The sequence below is a fragment of the Rana temporaria genome, chromosome 3, assembly GCF_905171775.1.
Source record: "Rana temporaria chromosome 3, aRanTem1.1, whole genome shotgun sequence".
NCBI lineage: Eukaryota > Metazoa > Chordata > Amphibia > Anura > Ranidae > Rana > Rana temporaria.
In genome coordinates, this window is record NC_053491.1 from 410255318 (window position 1) to 410274908 (window position 19591).

The 19591-nt window shown below is 40.7% G+C and overlaps 1 protein-coding gene and 1 non-coding gene across 7 annotated transcripts in view; both read right to left on the minus strand.

Annotated features, from left to right (window-relative positions):
• Positions 1-224: 224 nt before the first annotated feature.
• LOC120933941 lies at positions 225-410 on the minus strand. Its single transcript, XR_005748165.1, has one exon. It is a non-coding gene; the product is annotated as a U2 spliceosomal RNA (small nuclear RNA).
• A 3555-nt stretch (positions 411-3965) lies between these two features.
• ZMIZ2 (zinc finger MIZ-type containing 2) overlaps positions 3966-19591 on the minus strand; it is a 70871-nt gene continuing 55245 nt past the window's right edge. For 3 of the 6 annotated variants that reach the window (XM_040346031.1, XM_040346029.1, XM_040346030.1), the window contains exons 9-20: positions 19294-19465; positions 18837-18978; positions 18405-18615; positions 16192-16297; positions 15931-16088; positions 15643-15710; positions 13601-13669; positions 12004-12248; positions 10242-10420; positions 9422-9478; positions 7512-7703; positions 3966-5754 (exon numbers count right to left, since the gene is read on the minus strand). In XM_040346031.1, coding sequence (XP_040201965.1) covers positions 5647-5754; positions 7512-7703; positions 9422-9478; positions 10242-10420; positions 12004-12248; positions 13601-13669; positions 15643-15710; positions 15931-16088; positions 16192-16297; positions 18405-18615; positions 18837-18978; positions 19294-19465 — 1707 coding nt within the window. In that variant the 3' untranslated portion in view covers positions 3966-5646. Of the gene's footprint in view, positions 5755-6087; positions 6195-7511; positions 7704-9421; positions 9479-10241; positions 10421-12003; positions 12249-13600; positions 13670-15642; positions 15711-15930; positions 16089-16191; positions 16298-18404; positions 18616-18836; positions 18979-19293; positions 19466-19591 lie in introns of all 6 variants that reach the window. The other 3 variants (XM_040346033.1, XM_040346032.1, XR_005748055.1) reach the window with 2 other exon arrangements.

The window sequence follows — 19591 nt, forward strand, 5'->3', positions numbered from 1 at the left end:
CTTGTAGTGAAAAGTGGATTTGCCTTTAGTAAATAACCCCCAATGTGCCTTGGGGAGGGTAGAAGTTGAAAGCCTTTCCTCCTCTTGAAAGGAAAACTATAATCCTTTGAGAGAGACGCTGCTGGAGAGCAGAGTAGAAAACTGTCTTTTGAAGGTAAGTTGGCACAAAAAAAAAAAAAAAAAAACTTTAAGCAGGGTTGAGGCTTTAGGGTGCAGGGCTGAAGGCTCTGTGCATTATTCTGGAAGATACTGAAGCACCTAGGCAATGCATGGAGTTTGACAGAGCAAGATCTTTTTCCATCTCCCGGTTCCAAAATCCATTTAATATATGGTCCCCAAATAGCAGATGTATAAGATAAAACTAAAAACCAAAACCACTCTTGATCTTAGCTCCAAGACCAAAAGGAAAAAACAAAGAGAAGGAGGTGCTGCCCAACAAAGGGCATCCTCACTGCACTTCATACAGGAAGTTTTACAGACCAAAGCGTGAGACAAAGAACGTACTGACAAAAGGCATACCCTGAATACTTGACAGATGATATCCACTAATCCATCTACACATTAGTCCCACAGACGATAGAGAACAGATGGACAGGTCAAAATGGATATATATTTTTTTTTTTTTAATTTTTTTTTTTTACAAATAAACTGCAATCAGACTCTTGTCTATTCCTCACACCTCCATAGGAAGGTCTTCGTTGGCTGCTACTGTCTCTTTGGGTCAATGATCTTCTCAGAAACATTCAAGGAGGATATTCAGAAGCTGGCCACATCCTGTGAAAGATAATTCAGCATACAGTGCAGCCAGGTACAATTTACATTAAACTAATTTCCTTTATTATAGAGGTAAACCAGACACAAGCGCTTCCTCAGCTATGCAATCTAAACTTCATGGTGCTCCCTTCCCCAGAGGCATGCAAGCACATCCAATTCACAGCAGAGCATGTTAGGTCCACATAGGTTGCATGCATCTCAGGAAACCCTCACTACCCAATAATGTAATATGAAACAAACCTTCACTATAACTGACTAGATTTGTGTACTCATGTTAATTTTCAATTGTGCCAGGTTCCCATACTGACAGTTTGGAGACTACACCATGGTTCCAGAAGGGAAGTGTATGAACATATAGGGGTTGATTAACTAAAGGCAAATATACAGTGCAATGCAAGTATGGTTGTAAAGGAAAGCAATTTTATTTCCCTAAATAGCTTCCTTTACCTTAGTGCAGTCCTCCTTCACTTACCTCATCCTTCCATTTTGCTTTTAAAATGTCCTTATTTCTTCTGAGAAATCCTCACTTTCTGTTCTTCTGTCTGTAACAGAACACTGAAATGCGAGGCTTTCTTCCTGGTGTGGAGAAAGCCTCTTGGGGGGGGGGGGGGGCAAGCAGGAGTGTCAGGACGCCCACTAACACACAGCTCCTTTCTCTATCTGCAAAGTAGAGAGTGTTCTGACTTGCCTGCCCCCCCAAGAGGCTTTCTCCACACCAGGGAGAAAGCCTCGCATTACGGTGTTGAGTTACAGACACAAGAAGTGAGCATTTCTCAGAAGAAATAAGGACATTTAAAAGCAAAATCGAAGGATGAGGACTGCACCAAGGTAAAGGAAGCTATTTAGGGAAAAAATTTAATTTCCTTTACAACCCCTTTAAATTAGGTAAAACTTAACAAAAAAAAAAAAATACTTAAATCACATGAAAGGGAAATACAAAACACATACGGTTGGACGATAGAAACTAGCAGAGCATCCCCTCATATCTAGCACAAAAAACACTTAAAGTGCCTAGTATATTTGTCTTTAGTAAATCAACCTCAGTCTTTTTTTTTTTTTTTTACACGAAAAAAAAGTTTATTTAATTCAGTAATCAAAGTACCATAAAAAGATACAATTGTTCCTGCTATGAACAGGTTCAAGCACTGCCTGTAGGAACATTCAACTACTAATAGATGGATATCCTTTGTGGTAAGCCAATATTTTATTGTTCAGAATATGAAGTTTAGGTCAGACAGCAACCACCCACCTTGACTTCCATTGCCTAGGAAAAAAATAAAAAAATAGGGGGAGAAGTGTGCTACATGTACCAAAGCTGGACAGGCAGGTAGTGCAGGAGGTTCTTACAGACCAACAGCTTTTAGATATTACAAGACAAGCACGATTACATCATAAAGAATGCCTCCCACTTCTGGCCTCCCCTAAAGTATAATGTGTGCAGTTGTATCGACAATGATAGAGGGTCCTAGAAGCCACTAAGCCCACAAATAACATAAAGAGCCTTAGGGGTCCATTGTGCTGGTGGACAGTCTACACAAATGATACATTAGCTCCTGGATTAAAGGGGTTGTAAAGGTAAAAATGTTTTACTTCTGTCTGTAATGCAAGGCTTTCTCCCTGGTGTGGAGTGTTGTGCTCGCCCCCTCCTTTGAGGTGGGGGTCAGGACGCTCTCTATGTTGCAAAGAAAGGAGATGTGTGTTAGTGGGCGTCCTGACTCTCCTGCTCGCCCCCTCATGACACTCCACACCAAGGAGAAAGCCTTGCATTACTGTGTGGAGTTGCAGACAGAAGAACAGGAAGTGAGGATTTATCAGAAGAAATAAGGACATTTAAAAGCAAAATCGAAGGATGAGGTAAGTGAAGGAGGCCTGCACTAAAGTAAAGGAAGCTATTTAAGGAAAGAAAAAAAAAAAAAAAAAAAAGTTTACCTTTACAACCCCTTTCATTTTATTGTACTGGGTATGCAGGGTTCATCCAACAGTTGCAATGATAGGAGAGCCCCAAATCACAAATTGTGTCAAGAGGCAATTATAGTGCAGGGTAAAAAAAAAATCCCATGAGAGAATGCAACATTGGGGGTACCGTGTTAGCCAGCACTACAGAAGACAAACAAAATTGTGGGTACTTATTTCAGATGATTGCAAAAATGAGAAAACAGTGCGACCAGGCAGTGGGGTAAGCAAATAGAATTCTAGGATGCTTGACTAAACCATCACCATCAGGAGGAAGGAGGTTCGGATTCCTCTATATAGATCTTTAGAATGCTGTGTCAAGGTCTGGAGACCTCACTTACAAAAAGATATTGGATAAAACAAGTTCAGAGACATGCAACAAAAATTGTGAAAAGGTCTGGGGGGGATAAAACATATCAAGAGTGACTTCAGAAACTGAATATGTACAGTCTGGAGGAAAGAAGGAAAAAGGGGCGACACAATTGAATCCTTTAATACATCAATGGGGTGAATAAGGTTCAGAAGGGCAGTTCTTTTCAACATGAAACCAAAAACACGGGACATGACCTCAAACTAGCCAGAGGAAAGTTCAAAACTAATCTTAGAAAGTATTTTACTGAAAGTCTATTCCAGGCATCAGAGGCAGTAAACATTAAAATGGCTTAAGCCCTGGTTCACAATGGTGCGTTTTGACATGTCAAATCGGCAGCATTTGCACCATCCTAATCGGTGCGATGCCGCATCTGCAGCGCTGCACCGATTTCAAAAAGTTGTTTCTGTACTATTTTTTCAGATTTCGGCCCGCGATTTACATTGACATCTGAGCAGAAACCTACACAAATGTCTCTGTAATCGCGCTCTAAAACTCGCACGGCTTCATTCCCGCAGCCCAGTGTGAACCTTGGCTCCAACATGCTTGGGACAAAACAGATCTATACTACTGTACAAAAAAAAAAAAACACACAACCCCCACCAGACTTGTACTACTTGCTCTTTTTTCTGCTGTCACTTTTCTATGGGTAGAAGATAATGTATATGGCAGGGGTTGCACTTGAGGAAATACCTGGAATAGAACTTAAGTGAAAAGAGGTAAAGCAGCAATGTTCAGGACAGAGTTAACTTTTTTTGGTAGACAGCAGAGACGAGTTTATCCATATTCCTACAGACAAGGTATGGCCACTGAAAAATGTGTTAAATGTAGAGACCCTTATTCATAAAGAGCAAATAAAAGCATGCCATTTCAATATATATATTTTTTTTATTTCTGCAAAACGCACATTTTTTTTTCCAGCACATAGCACAAACCCTAGATATTTAAATATAAACCCAACATTTAACCACCCTCACCAGCTTTGTATGCTTGGCCTGGTTGCCTGTGTCTGGAAAGAGTTACATTATATTTGGCTTTGCAATAAATCTGCACTTCATTTGAGGAGCAATCGTGGGCTCTTCATTTTAAAAACCGATGGTCCCTTTTAACATGGTTGCCACACCTCCCTCACTTTCCTTCATGGCTTATTCAGAGACACTGCTTTCTGCAGGAACATTTTAAAACCAGTTACAAAAGTCCAGAAATAAAATTAAGAAATAAATAGAACAAAATAACTATGGCTGATAGTTGTAGGTCTCTGCAGCATTGTAAATATTTTAAACTGGTTAAAAAATAAAATAACCTGGAGTTATTAACACATGATCACAGCCATTTTGCCTCCATAAAACGCACAGGGCGACATTCTGTGGCCTGAGCTACTGTAAGTACACAGCCTATTGATTAACTAGCAGCTCCAGAAATGACCAAAGCATGAATAGTAGTAGCTCATGCCACAGTAATGTCACTGGTCTCAGACAAACCAGTAGAACCGAATATTGGTTTAACACACAAAAAAAACGGTCTTGACAATATAGAGGCAAAAGACACATAAGATATTCAGGTACATGCTGCTTCTTTCCCTCTGTCATGTGATATTATCACACAAAACATATATAAATATATATATTTATATAATGTATACAGATTCCCGCTCTGCTGCAGAGCGAATAATGCAGGTGTTGCAAGGCTGCAGGCCCTTTTTATTGCATGTACAGTAGGTGGCGCTGCTGGGGTTACTGAAGCGCTCATACTGAAGAGAAAATAATTACATACAGTGACAAAGACACATTACTACAGGGATCATTTCCTGTATTAGATCAATATTCGTGTCGTGTCAAAATCACCTATTCTGGCAAAGACTGCAAAATAAAAGATCAAGTTGGCACCCGAATCTTGTGGTGTCCATTAAAACCAAACCTCCCTCCCCCACCCCACAAAAAGGAATGTGTTATGACTAATGGCCCAGCAATAATATACAATTATACACACATTGTATGTATCCTTACATATAAGAGTGTGCAAGTTCATACACACACACACCTGCTTTGTGCTCTTAGCCGCCGCCTCCTCTTTCTGACTGGGATCCCTAAATAAAATGGGCGGCAGGATCCTGCAATCCACTGGCTAGACTTTGCAGGTCGTTTCTTAGTGAAGGAGTAAAAATTGGTGTACAGAGGGCCCTAAGGGTGCTTAGCAGATCACTGGGGAAACCTCTGCCCGGCCGTGGAGGTAATAACTGAAGAAACATTGCTGGTATCTCAAAATGATCACATCTGCAGATCTTCATTTTAGCAGATAATGTGCATGAGACTTTGATAGAACATGTAAAGCAGGGTTATGGTCTGTAGAGATGACCTCCAAAGCTTATGGAGCAGCACTGAAGGACTTAAAATAGTGCAATGATCTAAAATGTCCAGTGACATCCCATGTCCACTTGTGATGTGGAATGGGCTCACTCAGATCAGGTCTTGTGCTCAGATTTGCTCCCATCACCCATTTCATTCAAAGTTGGGCTTGGAAATAACATATATGTATATTGTACAAGGGGCTCAGTTATTCTCAAAAAGGGACAGAAGGTCATCGTTGCCACTGTTTGGAAGGTCCGGTGGCCCCAGGTACGAGAGCAGCTCATCTGGATTGGTCAGTTCAGGGAGAAGCTGAAAAAAAAAAAAATTACATATACATTAATATGAATACAAGTTGCCAAACGCTGATGAAACAGCATAGGAAGAGGTTTGGGGTACTCATACATAAATATTCCTGTGAATGTAGTTTAAAGTTGACTATAGGCCATGGGAGTCTTTAGAGAAGATTCCTGTAGACAACATACTCCAACATTGAAGAGGCCTTATTTACATCCACTTTTTTTTTTTTTTACCACCAATGTGGTATATTTTATATTTATTTACATTTTATAAAACAGTTACATGCAGACCACGATGTCCAGCAAAAGTGACATCAAAAACGGGAATTTGGAAAGGGGTGCATACCATGGTCAGCAACTATTCCCTTTTGATTTTTAAACTGTTGCTGCAATTCCTCAAACTCCCCTGGTAGTGTTTTCCTAGCCTCGGTCACCATCACTTTTACTAGATAGCTTGGCCCACATGTAAAGATAGAGGAAAAATATAAATAAAAGGAATGTAAAAATGGGGGGAAAAAAATATCCATAATGGAAACTACTACCACCACCACCACATACAATAACCACATACAGTTATACTATTTGTTTTGACATTCCTTTGCACAGGTTAGGTCTGAAAAATCACTTAAAAACCTCAAAACCTATATTTCCTGCCTGGTGGCAGTTGCAAATATTTATGTTACATAATTATATTTATGTTTTAACAAACCTATATTTTAATAAAAAATATTAGGTTGTGTAGAGTATATAGATACCAAATATGTAAAGCCTTAAAATTGTGCAAGCCTGTGAAACAGTGTAAAACTACGGTACCGAAAATTGTCCAACCACTTTAAAAACTAAACTGCAGCTGTTGGGGGGTGGAACACACACGACCGCCAGAGCACATGCACCAGTGACGCAACTGGCTGCATCAAGGGTGAATATCTCCTAAACGGTGCACGTTTAGAAGATATTCATTTTACCTACAGGTAAGCCTCATTATAGAGACTTACCCGTTCGTAAAAATGACCTAGCAAGGTTTACTACCATTTTAATTTAGAGTCATCAGTGAATGATGACCCAATAACTACTGCTCTTACTCCAGAGTGCGATACATAGGATACGAATATGTGGTACAAGTGTTTTCGTACTTGTTTGATTTTGTATGTTTAGGGCAGGGGGGTGGCTTTTAAAAAATGCTTTAAGTTCAATAAAGTAAAAAAAAATTATTTAAAACATTTTCATATTTTTTTTTTAAACTTAAAATGTATTGCTATTACAATTACATGTGCTTTTTAAGAAAACATCAATGGATCCCACAGACAACCAATTTCACCTCACACTTTAAACTGATCAATCCCAAGCAGATGAACAGTGATCTTGTGGCTACACAGCCCCCTGAGTCACTTACACATAAAGGCCGACAGCCTGCAGAGAAAATGTTAAAAATTCCAAGCTGCTATAGAGGCCGGGGTTTGTTTACATGCCAGCGCTGCCACATACTTAAAAGCAGTTTACTGTAGCAGTGGGGAGGGTTATAATGTGCTTCTGTTTGTTTGTTTTTCCCCCATGTTGGCAACTACCTGAGGCAGAGAAATCCTGCAATGATAGAGCAGCACCATTTCAACATTTTTAATCTCCCGTCCCCCCAATCTTAAAAAAAAAAGAAAAAAAAAGAAGGGTAGGATAGCGGCATTATACATTGACTTCTATTTGAAGTTTCTTGGCTGCTCAAAAAGCAGGATTTTTTTTTTCTTTAAGCAAAAAATAAAATCATAGGAGCCTTACATCAAGTGGGGGTTCGTTCACGTCTCCAGTACCCGAGATTGTGGGGTTAAATGCCAGATCACCCCCAGGCTGAGCCATATTTGGCCTTGCTTGGTTCCGGTGGTGTAACTGTGGTGACTGGCTGTTCATGTTGGAGGTGTGAAGTGACTGTACTTGATTATGGGATGGATCTATCCGCCCTGTGCCAGGCATCTGTATACAAAAAGAAACCAATTATAACAGTTGAACACATACATGTATAAACATGGGACAACACGCCTGTATTTTATCCCACAATTCATTTATTATGACAGCATTTTTCTAAACGACGTGAACCCTGATCGATTTGAATGTAATGTGGCCAAATAACTGCAAACATTTACTGGGGCTGTAAAGGTTTATTTCCCAATAGGTTCCTTTAAGCTAGTGCATTGTTGGTTCACTTACCTTTTCCTTCGATTTCCCTTTTAAATGTTTTTTTACTTTGTCTGAATTTCTCACTTCCCGTTCCTCCTCAGTAAGCTTGACCCCATCATCCGAGCTGTTCTGGCCGGGGGTTAGTCAGCGTGCTCGCCCCCTCCCTTGGGACTACATCCCTGCGGGGAGACGCGTCCCCCAGCCAGAAGCCGGAAGTGAGAAATTCAGAAAAAAAAATGGAAGGGAAATTGAAGGAAAAGGTAAGTGAACCAACAATGCACTAGCTTAAAGGAACCCATTTAGAAAAGAAAAAACAAACCTTTACAACCCCTTTAAACAGGACTAGTGTATTGTTGAGAAGGTCTGAATAAGAAAAAAATACTTGCTCCCATGATGCAATAGGAACTTAAATATATAATTCAATTTGAGACAGCATGATGCTTTGGAAGAGGCAGACAAATATTCACCTACAAGGTAACAAAATGGAAATACACCACCATACAAAATATACTGCAATCTACCCTAAGATTCATTACTGTGGACAATGAGCTACTGTAAAGTTGGGTGTACTGCAGGCAGCTTTGTAGAAAATACTTAATCCTTCACCTACATCTGACACACCTAACCAGGAAGAGCATATTAATGGAATAGAAAAGGCTGACGCACAGCAAATCCTGTGCCCTTTTGACTTGCATACTCCAAGATTTCAGGGACCGACTAAAGAATACCAAGTTAAAGAACACCGACCGAATGGAAAAAAACTGGAAACAAGCAGCTAACTTGCTGTCAAACTTTGTGCCAGTGTCCATCCCTCCCAGTACAACTTCGGTATGACATGTAGCAAAGAAAAGCTATAGCTTTTCTGAATCTTCCACATTAGCCTATAATAATAATAATAATAGTAGATTAATTTCATGCATATTTCCATCTGGGAAGAGTCCTGTTCTTCAGCCATAAACAGCAAAGAGGCAGCGACAGGGCACAGAGAATCTAGTCTAGGTTGTCCCAACATTTTGTAGCAATTTATGCAATTTAAAATTCTTTGTGGAACAATCTACCCATAATATCCTCCCAGCGTGGAGAAAAGGCTGCTGTAAACCATAATAACCCTAAATTTTCCATTTTTAGAACCGTTCCCAGCAATCATTTCCACTGAGCTACAGAACTGGTTCTCTTCATTTGTAATAAGTCTTCAAGGTGCCCATTTATAGTGCTAGCGTTTCTCAAAAAGACCTCCAACCAAAGTATTTATCCACAATGTAGTTGTGTGTTGGAAGGCTGCTTTCACACTGCTAGTTGCAAAAATAAACACGGAAAACAAAAAACACGCATAAGCATTTTTTGGTGCTTTTTGCACCTGTGAAAAAGGGACATGTGACTCAAAAATAACTCACCAAGAACGCAAACCGCGGGTACGTTTTCATTCATTTCAATGGAAAGATGCTTTTTTTTTTTATATGCATTAAACATGCAACAAAAATGCAGCAGGCAGAACTTTTAAAAATGAAACTGACCTGCAACTGGCTCGTGTGAAGCGTTCTATAGAATTTAGCTGCCATCCATTTTTCTTCCTAATTTAGCAAGTCAAAAAATGGAAGAAAAAAAAATAAAAACTGATCAGTGTGAAAGGGTCCCAACACTCAGGATTTATGTACATTACTGCTTTGTGGAACAATAAGCTTACCTTAGTGGTAGTTACCAGAGTAAAACACAAAATGTAGCATGCCATGTTAACCAGAAGCCTAAATGTAACTACCCCCCCCTAGGCTCCAGTAACAGTTGTGATTGGGACAGCGAGAACATAAGCTTGAGGATGGGTTCCTTTATAGTCAAAGCGGCATTCTAATATTGGTGTCTGGGACACTTTTTGCCTTCTACATTTTAGAACAAAATTCTAAAGGATTACAGACTACACTTAAGTGTACATAGCTGTGTAAACATACTAACCAGTGCAAACTCAGTTTGTGTAATCAGAAGTTCTGACAGCATCTAGAATTTACAAGCAACAATAATAGTAGCCAAGGACTTTGACCCTGGAAAAGTCCTTGGCTACCATTCTTGTTGCTAGTATATGCTGAATTCAGGAATGAGGGCATAAAGCACACAGTATATGTGATAACCCGCTTATATAATATCTAGAATTTCAGAATTCATGCGCCCACTATAAAATAAAAAGTCTCATAAGCAGTGCTGTTACTCCTCCTTATAGAGGCTGAGGTCTGCCCTTACCAGTGCCTTGCATCTTTGTACATTTCTAGGACTACATTTCCCCATTCTGCACAGATACTATCTTTGATATTATTCCCCCCCCCCCCCTCATTTTTAATAGCTCACCTGTCCGGTTAGCGAGGGTCCCCCAGGCTTCTCCTGGTTCATCATGGAGCTTGGAATGTCAGACTGGTAAGAGATGGGTGGAGGGCCACCGGTGTTAAAGTCATTCATTGTTGGGGTGCCAGGATTTGATGAATGGAAACTGCCTTCAGGGTATCCCCCTTGATTCTGGAAAGTGGGGCCTACAGACAGATATAGCAATGTGAATGGACATATTAACCTATCCATTGCATCGGACTAGCAGAAAAAGTCACATTTTTACTAAAATGTTGAACTCCCAAGTATTATATATAGAAAATATACCTGAAACTAAACCCCCTGGCTGCAAGAGAGAATATGTAGTATTATGCAAAATTTACACAACTTTATTATAGCTTTTTTTGAGTGCTGAATACAAGACAGAAAATACATGTACAAAACAGGATTTCCTTTAGAGACAGAATTGTCCAAACAGGGAAAAGGAAAATAGATTTCCTCACTTCCGGTTTGTCTATGGGACAGGAGGTGAAGGTAAATCTCTGCAATGAGATACAGACTGTGAAAAAATATATAATCTGGCAGGGGTTATAACCTTCCCTTGATATATCAAAAAAAAAAAAGTTTTGCCTATAGTTCTACTTTAACCACTTAAGGACCGCCCAACGCCGATATACGTCGGCAGCATGGCACGGCTGGGCACATCAACGTATATGTACGTTGACCTTTAAGCCCAGCCGTGGGTCGCAGGCGCGCTCCCGCGACACGGTCTGAAGCTCCGTGACCCGATCCCTGCTGGAGTCCCGCGATCGGTCCCCGGAGCTGAAGAACGGGGAGAGCCGTGTGTAAACACGGCTTCCCCATTCTTCACTGTGGCGGTGTCATCGATCGTGTGATCTCTTTTATAGGGATCCACAATCAATGACGTCACACCTACAGCCACACCCCCCTACAGTTGTAAACACACATTAGGTGACACATAACTCCTTCAGCGCCCCCTGTGGTTAACTCCCAAACTGCAACTGTCATTTCCACAGTAAGCCATGCATTTTAAATGCATTTTTTGCTGTGAAAATGACAATGGTCCCAAAAATGTGTCAAAATTGTCTGAAGTGTCCGCCATAATGTTGGTCATGAAAAAATAAATAAATAAATAAATAATAAAAATGCAATAAAACTATCCCCTATTTTGTAAATGCTATAAATTTTGCGCAAACCAACCGATAAACGCTTATTGCGATTTTTTTTATCAAAAATAGGTAGAATACGTATCGGCCTAAACTGAGGGAAAAAAGTTTTTTTTATATATTTTTGGGGGATATTATAGCAAAAAGTAATAAATATTGAATTTTTTTCAAAATTGTTGCTCTATTTTTGTTTATAGCGCAAAAACTAGTTGTGGGGAAAAAAAGGACGCCAATTTTGTTTGGGAGCCAAGTCGCACGACCGCGCAATTGTCTGTTAAAGCGACGCAGTGCCGAATCGCAAAACCTGGCCTGGTCCTTTAGCTGCATTTTGGTCCGGGTCTTAAGTGGTTAAAGCACACTCTCCTGCATGCATGTTTGAGCTAAGGGCAGATGGGTTCCAGGAATTTGTCCTTACTAAAAATAGCCACAGACAGAAATGCTAGGGGAGTGTTTTTCAAAGTGATTTCTCAACAAAATAAAGCACAGACATGGATGGGTAGTTTGCTTTGATTATTAAATATGAATTAAAATAGAGTTTTTGGTTTATGGTGCTCAGAAGCAGTAAAGATCTGCTTTAAGAATTACTAGCCTTTATGACTCACCCTGCTGGCTGCCGTAGTCAGCTCCATTGCCTCCCCCTGACTGCATGCTGTTGAATGGAGAAGAACTTGGTCCCAGTGCAGCAATCATCTCCATGACGTTCGGCATTACCATGTGTGCCGGGCTGAGACTTCTACATCGCTTAAGAACCGGTCCATCCGACTCCTCCTTTATATGGGTATCTGGCTTCACTGGGACTGGCTTCCAGCAACATGAAGGATCAATCGTAATCTCTTCATAGTCATAGCTAGGGAGGCAACATTAAAGATGATTCACTTGTAATTTACACAAAAAAAACACACACAAGTTGGCAAGAACAGAACCACCATGTAAATTAGTACCATTCCTTCTTTAACCACTTGCCGACCACCACACACACACACACACACACACACACACACACACACACGTCGACAACATGGCACGGGCAGGCAAATGGGCGTACCTGTACGTCCCTTTAAATTTGCCACCCAGCGCCTCGCGAGTCCCAGGAACTTGATGTTCCTGGGCGGCCCCCGATTGTGGTCAGCAAAGGCAAAACGGGGGGATACCTTTGTAAACAAGACATTCCCCTGTTCTGCGTAGTGACAGGTCACTGATCTACCGTTTCCGTGATCGGAAACAGTGACGTGTCACTGGTAGCTCCTCCCCCTAACAGAAAGGATCACACTTAACGCCACCTAATGGTTAACCCCCTCACTGCCATTTTTACAGTAAAAAGTGCATTTTTATAGCACTGATCGCTGTAAAAAACGACAATGGTGTCAAGAGTCAGATTTGTCCGCCATAAAGTCGCAGTCACGATAAAAAAAAAAATTGCAGATCAACGCCTACAAGTAAAAAAAATGCCATAAAACTATCCTTTATTTTGTAGACTCTAACTTTTGCACAACCCAATCAATATACGCTTAGGGATTTTTTACCAAAAATATGTAGACGAATACATATCGGCCTAAACTGAGAAACATTTTTATTTATTTATTTTTAGCAAAAGGGGGGGGGGGGGGGGGGGATTTTATAGCAAAAAGTACAAAATATTGCTTTTTCAAAATTGTGGCTCTATTCTTGTTTATAGGGCAAAAAATAAAGACCGCAAAGGTGATCAAATACCACCAAAAGAAAGCACCATTTGTGGGGGGGGGGGACACCAATTTGTTTGGAAGCCACGTCACACGACCATGCAATTGTCAGTTAAAGCGACGCAGTGGCGAATCGACAAAAAGTGGCCTGGTCTTTACACAGCCAAATGGTCCGGGTCTTAAGCAGTTAAACACAATTATATGAAAGCACTAATTTGTGGAGCCATTTGTTTATATCTTATTGCTACAGTATCGGTACTACTTATGGTAGCAGCAGTGATAGGGGGAGCAAAAAGAGAAGCTATTCAGTGTGCTGCCCCCCTTCATTGTCTCATTCCAAGACAGTTCCTTAACTGAGCTGTACTGTTTAACAGCAAAGTCGTCTTGGATCTGGCTATGCCATTTGGCAGAGATGGCTGAACCATGAAAAACGTGCTACACAGAATTACACATCCTAACATAAAAACAAAAAACAGTATTTCAACGGTGCATTTAGTCATTTGTCGGAAATTGCACTTACTTTTGAATATAGAGGAGAGTCCCCAGCATGTACTGATCAACTTCCAGGCCCTCCAAAAGGGCAGTTTTACTGTAAAGAGACCACAAACATTTAGCATTGGAATATCAGGTGTATATTATATCAAATCAAATATCAATATCAAATGTAAAAAACACAATTGAACAGCAGAGGTATCAAAAGCAATTACCATATATAGCTAAAATTTATCAAAGTAAAAAATACCTTACACCAAAAAAAAAAAAAAAAAAAAAGTTAAAAAAGTATTCTCCTGGGGTCAACAATTTCGTTTCAAACAAAGATTTGTTGTAAAATTCAGGACTTGGCTGTAAATTTCTTATACAACTGTATGTACAACTAGGGTGGGATTATCAACAAGTGTGGCATCACAAGAGCTTTTACTTCATGGCTGTAATCATGACCCATGAAAGTCTCCAATATAATCCCATCTGCCTTACTTCTCTCAGCGTTTAGAATTGTAAAGGGCTGAGAGCGCTTGGCAAAACAAAGAATTGTTAAAAATGGGGGAGAAGCAGTTTTGTACTCATTTACTATTAGGCGGCTTTCACACTGAAAGCAGCCCTTAGCGCCGCTCGTTTCAGCGTTGTTTAAGAAGCGCTCTTCCGCCCCCTTATCGCTGCTAGTGAGGCACTTTTTGCCCCCAAAAAATGGGTAAAAAAAAAGAAAATCCAGTTTTGCGGCACTTTGAAAGCTCTGACTATTTATTCCAATGGGCATGGGCAGGGCGTTTTGGGAGCGCAAAATACAGCGATTCCAACCCGCCCCAAAGATGCTGCTTGCAGGAATTTTTGTAAAGATCCCGCAAGCATACCCATCCCAGTGTGAAAAGACACACTGGAATGAATGGGAGGTGGTTTTCAGCAGAGGCCATTTCCAGCGCGAAAGTGCCTGAAAACTGCCCCAGTGTGAAGTTGATCTTAGTTTATATGTTGGCATTATACTGGCAGAAACCTTTTGCTAGAAATTTCTGGAAAACTCATTGATAAATTGCATTTCTGCTGTAATCAGTAACGCTACTGGTCCTAATGTCATATTATGGATCCTTTTGCATCATACACCTTCCTTTGAATAGGTGTCTATAGTTTAAAAAAAAAAATTTTTGAAAAATCCATTAAATAAAATAAAAAAAAAACGTAATAGTTTTTCTTCTCCAGGAGATTCAAGATAACATAATATGACCCATAAAGCACATCAAAATACCTGACATTATCTGGCCATCATTTTAATCAATGGAACAAGTAAAAGCATTAAGCTGAAAAGCGGTTAAAGTGAACTTGACCTGTCCAAAATGGTTTCTAAGATAACAATGCTGAACTGCAAGTACCTTGCGGTGTCTTGTAAAAGCCTGTGTCCTTGTTCAGCCTTTTCAGGCTGTACACATTGCTGCCAATTCAAAGGCAAGTTTAAAGTTTCTTCTGCTTGGTATTACGGCCTGCATCTAATATTTTCAACTGTCAAATGGACCCCAGAGCAGCATTTATTGCCCAATGAAGATTTGATATTCAAGCCACATATCTGCAATTCACCCGCCAAATTCCAAAGGCACCATTGCACAACAGGGGCCTAGGATAGTAGGGATTTTTTTATGATTATGCTTACAGGCATTACATGGTGCCTTCAATGTCATACTGTTAACTTGAAATAAAACCTTTTAAAAGGTATTTTAAACTAGGGACTGATCAGCAAGTCATAGCTGTCAAAGATGGAGGTGGGGTGGATTCTAAAGGGTGGCACAGATCCCAAAATTATTCTGGTGCTGAAGTTTTAAAAAAAAGGTAGCCAACTCAGTTTGTCATTGAATTTAGCATGACAAACACTAACCCATAAAATAAGGCCTCATATGCTCAAGTGCTGGTAAGAACAACTTGTACATTGGCTTCTTGTTTGTGGATTGGATTAGATGTCAGATGCTTTACCAATAGGTGGATAAGTAAAATGAACGGATGCAACTGCAGTATGCAATGTTCATCTACCCCCCCCCCCCCCCCCCCCAGTAAGGTAAATGGGACAAGACTGAAACTTACTTGCACACAGGACATCGCCATGTCCCTCGCTCACAGTTCAGCTGCAGGTACGACTCCAGGTCAAAGCACTGAGGGGTTAAAAAGAAAAAAAAATATGTAAAAAAGAAAAAAAAGTAATAAAATGCAAGTAAAACAGAAATGTGTTTGCAATTCATCTTTAACCAATAACAGATGGAAAAGTGAGAAAAGAAAAATAGAGAAAAAATAAATAAAAAAAACACAACACACACCTTTAACAGAGGAGAAAACTACAGTGAATGAGGGCAGAATAAAGAGACATCAAATTACCTGAATGTGCCGACAGTCATGGCCTCTGGCAGGAAGTTGAATTCGGCGGAAGGTGATTGGACATTTCAGAGATACCTTAATAGCAGTCTGTTCCACCCCATCCTCCCCATTAGGCCCAGGGGTTCCTGGGATGCTGCCACTGCTGAAATTTCTCTTAACTGAGGAAGAAAATTTAATATTTTCAATAAATCGGTACAAATCATAAAAGTAAACAAATAATGTTCAGTAAGGGATAAGTGAGTGTTCAGGACATGCTCTTACTTTTGGTAATGCAGTGCTCTGCAGGGAGCAGCCTCTTCTTTATCAAACCTTGTAGGACAGATCTTACAGATGGACGATGCACCAATTGCAGCACAAACAGGTGAGACTGCAAAGAAAATGAAGACAGTTGATTGGTTGAAAAGAAGAATATATATATATATATATATATATATATATATATATATATATATATATATATATACATATATATATATACACACACATACATATACACATACACACACACACACACATCAGCAATATCCACCCATTCCAAACTATATAGTACTTTCACCTGCTTCGGTTTACCAAATATTGACGTATAAAAACCAACTATAGGCAGGTTGTGAAAAGTTTTGAGACCTTAAATAATCTTGTCAAAGCCCCCTTAATATTTATTCTGCTTTGTGCCATTATTGAAACCTAAGGCTAGAATACTTAAATTATATTCTTGCTAATGTAGTTAAAGCGGAGTTCCAAGGGGGGGGGGGGGGGGGGTTCTTCGTTTTGAAGGGGACTTCCTGTCCCACTTCCTCCTTCCACCTAGGAGACGACTCCTCTCCCATAGGCGATCTTCTGGGACACGTGACAGGTCCCAGAAGATCGTCTGTCCACTCAGAGCGACTCGCACATGCGCACCTGGCTGTGAAGCCACAAGCTGTCACAGCCGGGTGCCCACAGTTCCAATGACGGCGTCGCAGAGAGAAGGGAGAGAGGAGCAGGCCTCCATGCGGCAGCATCGCTGGACCATGGGACAGGTGAGTGACTGTTTATTAAAAGTCAGCTGCTGACTTTTAATAAACTAAAAATAGCCTGGAACTCCACTTAAATTAAGAAACAAAGTCTATAGAGAAAGAGGAAGTCTTGTGCCAACCGCAAGCTAGAGCTCAGGACAAAGTGATGTGATAAAGAACTGTCTACATTGTCAGGCGAGATATGTTATGAATAATATGTATACACATGGAGAGGTGCCTGGCCTGGATTGGTAATGACCCATGACTGGGCATGTCTAGCTATATCTTGATTCTATACTTTAAAATATGCTGTACCTGGAACTAAATTGAGCAATTGTATGTATTCTGATCTCTGTTGGGTCATAATATAAATTGCTCCCTGTGGAGGTCAGAGTGTGGTGGAATGGGGAAATGCTGGCACATACGGTAATGCAATTAGACAGTAATAAAAGGGTAGTAAAAAAAAAAAAAAAAAAAAAAAAAAAAAAAAAAAAACACGCAGGAGGGCAGAGGGGCCTTCAGGACCAAAATGTTTAAAAAAAAAAAAAAAAAAAGGCCCTGAATAAGAAGTACAGGGTACATCTACCTACTTGCTTTCAGTTAGGCCCCTTTCACACGGGCGGACTGATCAAGTCCACCTGTCAGTTTTTCAGGTGGACTCGATAGAACCCTCCATTATACTCCATGGAGTGGCAGGAGTAAAAGGGACATGGACATGTGTCCATTTACACCTGACATCCAATCTGATCTGCTAATAAAAAAATTAAAAAAACAGACTGCTAGGGATCCCTTCCCCATCTATCTAACAGATTGGATGGCAGTCGGGTATAAAACAGACAGGCGGTCCGTTTACATCCGACCGCCCACAGAGGAGAGCAAGCTGTGTCAGATTTGCATATACAGAGCGGACACGGACCAGTCATCCGCCTGCTCAGTGGGGATCAGTGTACGAATTCCCCGCTGAGGCAGCACACTCCTGGCAGAGTCCGTCCCATGTGGAAGAGGCTTAAGAATGCAATGCAGAGACTGTTACCATGGGATTCTTATGTGCGAGACCAGAAGGCACTAAAATGAATCAAACCGTATGTACATATGGTAAGCAAGTAAATAGTCACCAGAGAGGTTCAGATTGGGCGAGATAAACATACTGCATTGTCAATTTCCTAACTTTAGAAAATGCAAAGCCCAGTAAATTTGTGTCTGAACCACCACATATAAATCAGAATTTGGAGTGGGTGGCATGTAATTCCTGCACAGAAATTATTCACAGGCTGCAGACACAACTGGCAGGCAGTATGTTCTTTTATTTACAACCAAGAGGAAGTGTCCGATTAAAGAGTAAAAATAAAGATGGAACACAAGTGCTTGCCACAACCATCCTAGACAATTCTTGTCTCAGGCATTTGAAGTCATAACCTATAGTTCCAAGTCAGTATCCTGCACCCCAACCCACCCCCCCTCCCAGCATATAGTACTCACACAGCAGCAGGCACTGACGGTAATCTGGATGCTGTTTCTTCCAGGCTGACACACTTGTTTCAGATAGAGGGGTTTATGGGAAGTCTTGTTGTCTCCGCGCTCAATGCTCAGTGGTGTGGAATTGACGCTGACCTGGACAGAACACGGCCAGTTTGTGTTCATCTGCCGATCTTCATGATGGTAACATTTGAACTGCAGCTCTAAATCAGGCCTAAGGACGATGTAACATTAGTATCATTCTACTGGAAAAACAGCAGAAGATTCAAGCTAGATCCACAATATCCAATTTGAAAACACTACAGCAGACGCAGGGCTTCTGCCCACAGTACTACGATTCCTTGCCTCTTCGAAAACAAAAACTGATTAGTTCCCGTTGGCAACAGCTTCAGGCTTACTTAAGTTTTTACTAAGAAATTATGAAAAAAAACATACCGCATCATAAGGGTCTTGTATACAGATTCCCTCAAATGGAACACGTGGTTGCTGACGGCCAGGTTATGCTGCAATCGGAAAGGCTCTAGCACAATCCCATCTCGCACTGGGAACGTCAGACGTAGCTCATCATTGGAAGCACCTAACAGCACAAATTTAGAAGTCTGAATTCACACTCAAAAGCACGACGACACATTTTAGGATCAGAATCTTCAAGGTAGGATAAAATGAAACAAGGGTACCACAGACCTCTTCCTTCTGAAGGTGCTAGTTGCCAGGTTTCAATAGTAGGACAAGAAACTAGATTAGGATTGATAGAAATACTAGTCTACAGACCTGTTTCAGGTCAGTAATTCAAATACAGCCATTAATTCAGGACATCAAGGCAAAACAGCCTGTTCAGAAGGAGTGGTCAGAAATGGCGGCCTCCATACTTCCTCAATCGATTCAATCTCACCTGTTGGTGACGGGTGCAGGGTGTTGTGTGGAGGTTTCACATCTTGAAGGAACGGGGACTTGACATCCTGCCCTGGTGACATATATTGTGGAGCTGTGCTACCAGGTGTCATAGGCGGTGTGGGGTTACCAGGCAACGGAGAACTGGGATATCCAGGCATTGAGCGTTGCGGCTGACAAGGAAAAATACATAATTGAAAGTTAAATGGTACTTTGGATTACCCAACCATTTTCAGAATGCATAACAGTCAATCAGCAAATATGATTCTCACACCTTGATGGTTTTTGATTATATATTT